At 36.0% G+C, this 3,659-nt stretch overlaps 1 protein-coding gene across 1 annotated transcript; it reads left to right on the top strand.

The window, feature by feature from the left end:
• The first annotated feature begins 2,257 nt into the window (after positions 1-2,257).
• Positions 2,258-2,845, top strand: LOC111370226. Its single transcript, XM_022991911.1, has 2 exons — positions 2,258-2,640; positions 2,683-2,845. Exons 1-2 carry the CDS (start codon positions 2,258-2,260, stop codon positions 2,843-2,845), a joined length of 546 nt encoding a protein of 181 aa, XP_022847679.1.
• Positions 2,846-3,659: the final 814 nt, after the last annotated feature.

Raw genomic sequence — 3,659 nt, 5'->3', positions numbered from 1 at the left:
TTAAAAAACTGCGTACAATGCCCTTTGAATCTTTGATGCTGCCAATAATCTGCGCCAACCAAGTCTGAGCTTGATGACTGAGGATGACCATGAACAGGATCGTCAATACATGAAACAAAGACGTCGAGATGTGTAATACATTAAGTTAAAAAAAAAAGGGGGGGGGGGGCAGGCGTTGGAACTCAAACAAATCCATTATGAATTATCCAAATCCATTATAAATAACACACAACATACTACACACACACACACACAAAAACGGTGCAGAGAAGAAGAAGAGAGAAAAAGAGAAAGGAAAAAGAGGGAAAAAAAGGGAAAAGAGGAAGAAAAAAGAAAAAAAGGGGGAAAATTTGCCAATGTTTTTGGAATTAAGTGCTCTATCCTATTAGGCTTGAATTTCTCAATTTTGAAAGGTAAGTAAAAAGTTACTTACTGAAAGGTTATGTTTGATTTTATAATTGTTAGATTGTTAAATTAAATTAAATTAAATTTTATTGAAGGGATTAAGTATAATAAACTATGAAATTGAGTAAAATAAAAGAAAAATTAGTTTTTGTAATCAAAGAGACTTTAGAAATCGCCTAAACGTGAAATAATTAAGTTTGGATATCTCCTATTTAATTATGAAATTTCTTAAAATAGTTAAGTATTGATTTAAAAATGATATCATATTTCAGGCGACGATACAGATATCGGGACAGCGTACCAATCGAGTTGATTTTGGAGTACATAGTTCTCTGAGTGGAAAAATATAAATATTTTTAAAGTATTTATAAATTAAGTATATTGTTAAAGTATGTGCAATTATATGTAATTATGTGTTTGAAATACATGGTTATTATGAAAATCTCTTTTATTATAATACATGTGGAATATTAAAAATTATTTATGGCATATTTGTGACTTGGTATGTAAGACATGTGATATTGAGATTTGTTTGGAATGTGAGACATGCAATATTGAGATCGGCCAGAAAGGCATCCATGATTATATACTTCTTCTAGTTCACAAAGGGTCATTGGCCGTATTCTATCCTACATGGAAGGTTTTGACTTGACATTGGTCTTGATCGTGTACATATAGTTTACAGAGGGGCATTGGCCGTGTTCTAGAATTGATTATGAGAGATCTTTGAGACCCACTTTTGTTCGCGAAGGGAGCCAAAGGGCCGTGGTGAAAGTTCTTAGCCCGAGAGGCGGATTATATATTTCAGTCAGAGGGTATATTTTTGGTGGATTTTTCAACACGTTTGATGTGATGAGATTATAATATGGTTATCAGCTGATGTTATATCATGATTTTAAGATGATATTTTATGACCTTATGTGAATATTTCACTTTTGGCTATAATTACATGATGGTACCTTGTAAATTATCAAATGATATGAATTTGATTTTTAATAAAAATGTATAAATAAAAAAAGTATATTTATTTTGAACTTCTCCACTCACTGAGCTATCAACTCATATATTTTTTCACGTTTTTCCTTATCAGGTAGTAGTTGAGAATCTGGGTATCTTTTGGGGTTGAACCTTGATTTTGGAGTCAGATCCATACGATAGAGTTTGTTAGTATGACTCACTTTATAGAATATATAGTCAGTGTTTTGGGACGCATGTTCATGTCTAGATGTGATTTTGCATCACTTGTAGATAGTTATGAGGCTCACTATGTATTTTGTATCCATATGTATATTTCATTTTATTTCTTGGTAAAGGTTGAGATTTCGGCTTATCTTTATTGTGCTGTGTTATAATTTGAGATTTGTGTGAAATTGATCACAGGTTGGTTAGTCTTGTTTATAGAGGAGATAATGCCGAAATTCTATTAAAAAAAATGATGTAGAAAAAGTGATATATTGCATTTGTAGTAGCCTTGATGGTGGGTTCAACTTTTAGTTGGTATCTATCATCGGCGCATGCCACGTCCGAATCTAGTGGTGTTACACGGGGCGGGGTGTGTCAGTTTGGTATCAAAGCATGCATTAGAGTTCATGGGTTTGCATTGTACATGCATACATTCTAATGTTTAGCATATCATACATGACTGCAGGTGAGTCATGTCTCATGGTGGAAAAACTCGAAGGCTCCAAGATATGTTGACCAGTCTCACATTGCTTCTGATAGAGATGAACTGAGAGAGCCCGAGAGAGTAGATGAATCAGTTCATTAGCCTCCTGAACAACAGGGACAGGAAAATGTGATTGGAACTAATCCTATTACTGTTGAAAGAATTGCTATTGCTGTTACATCTACTATGCGTAATACTGACAGAGATTTTAGTATTGAAAGGGGTACAAAGTTAGGGGTTAAAGTGTTCACTGGCACAGTCGATCCTGCAGTTGCACAGGCATGGATGATCAATATAGAGAGGGTATTTAACGTTATAGGTTGCTTAGACGCTCGGAAGTTGTGTCTTGCCACCTTCTTATTAGAGGAGGGTGCGTATGATTGGTGGCAGTCAGTATGGAGCACATATCTAGACCCTTCCATCATTACTTGGACAGATTTTCATCGTATCTTCTACGATGCCTATTATACTCGGTCCTATAAAGATGCAAGGCAGGAGGAATTTTTGAAACTAGTACAAGGGCAGATGACAGTTGCAAAATATCAGGTGAAATTTATTGAACTTTCAAAGTATGCCTAAGTTTTGGTAAGCAACGAAATTGATAAATATAGACGATTTGAAAATGGGTTAAGGAAAGATATCCGATCAGTAGTAACAGCTGCAGGCTGGAATGTATTTGGCAAATTGGTGGAATCAGCTTTAAGAGTAGAAAAGAGCATTTCTGATAGGCCAAGTGGTAGAGAACAAGCAATGTTCAGAGCAAGCAGTGGTTAGACAATGGCAAGTGCTTCTAGCTATAGACCACCACAGAGGGACAGTAGCGGATTTCGACCTGATGTGTCTAGTTTAGGTTAATTCAAATCTCGGTTTCGAGGAAGTCAAGGTCCTAGATTCAGTCCCAGTATTATACAGCAGTCATTAGCCAATCGTAATTGTACTCAAGGTTCTTCTTAGAGATCATTTACTCTGAAATGGGGAGAGATTTCTACTAGTGCCAGATTTTCTTTTTGCCAATTATGTGGAAGATCTCATCCTGGAGACTGTTTAAAGTTCAAGGGAGTTGGTGTTTGCTATCGCTGTGGCCAAGAAGGGCATCTGAAAAGAAATTACCCAGTTGTATTCCAGGAGGGTGGCATGGCACAGAGGATGTTTTCTTAGCAAAGTGCTGGCAGTACAAGACAGAGAGATGATTCAGCTAACAGAGTAGGTGCAAATAGTGTGGCCCAGTCTAATATTGTGAGCCATAGTGGTACAAAATCAAAATGACAGGCAGGAGATCGAAGACCCAATGCAAAGTTTTTGCTATTACTCAGCAGGCGACAGAGGAGTCACCAGATGTTATCATGGGTATGTTGTCTATTTTTTATAGAATTGCTCGTATTTTGATTGATCCTGGATCTACATATTCCTTTATGTCATTTGCATTTATTTTATATGCGAATCAAAAGTTAGAACCTCTAGGCAGTTGTTTGGTAGTGAATACACCAGGAGGAGAATCACTATTAGGAAAAATAAATATTGAGATTGTGGAATTAAGGTAATGGAGAATGAGCTCAAGGCGAATTTAATACCTCTTGACATACATGAT

This window comes from Olea europaea, chromosome 21, assembly GCF_002742605.1.
Source record: "Olea europaea var. sylvestris chromosome 21, O_europaea_v1, whole genome shotgun sequence".
Lineage (NCBI taxonomy): Eukaryota > Viridiplantae > Streptophyta > Magnoliopsida > Lamiales > Oleaceae > Olea > Olea europaea.
This window is presented reverse-complemented; position numbering and strand designations above follow the sequence as displayed.

Bases quoted from the DNA above. Each gene is read 5' to 3' on its own strand.
- LOC111370226 (XM_022991911.1), top strand. From the start codon at position 2,258: ATGCGTAATACTGACAGAGATTTTAGTATTGAAAGGGGTACAAAGTTA. The intron at 2,641-2,682 runs GTATGCCTAAGT...TGATAAATATAG, and splicing joins AAATTTATTGAACTTTCAAA to ACGATTTGAAAATGGGTTAA.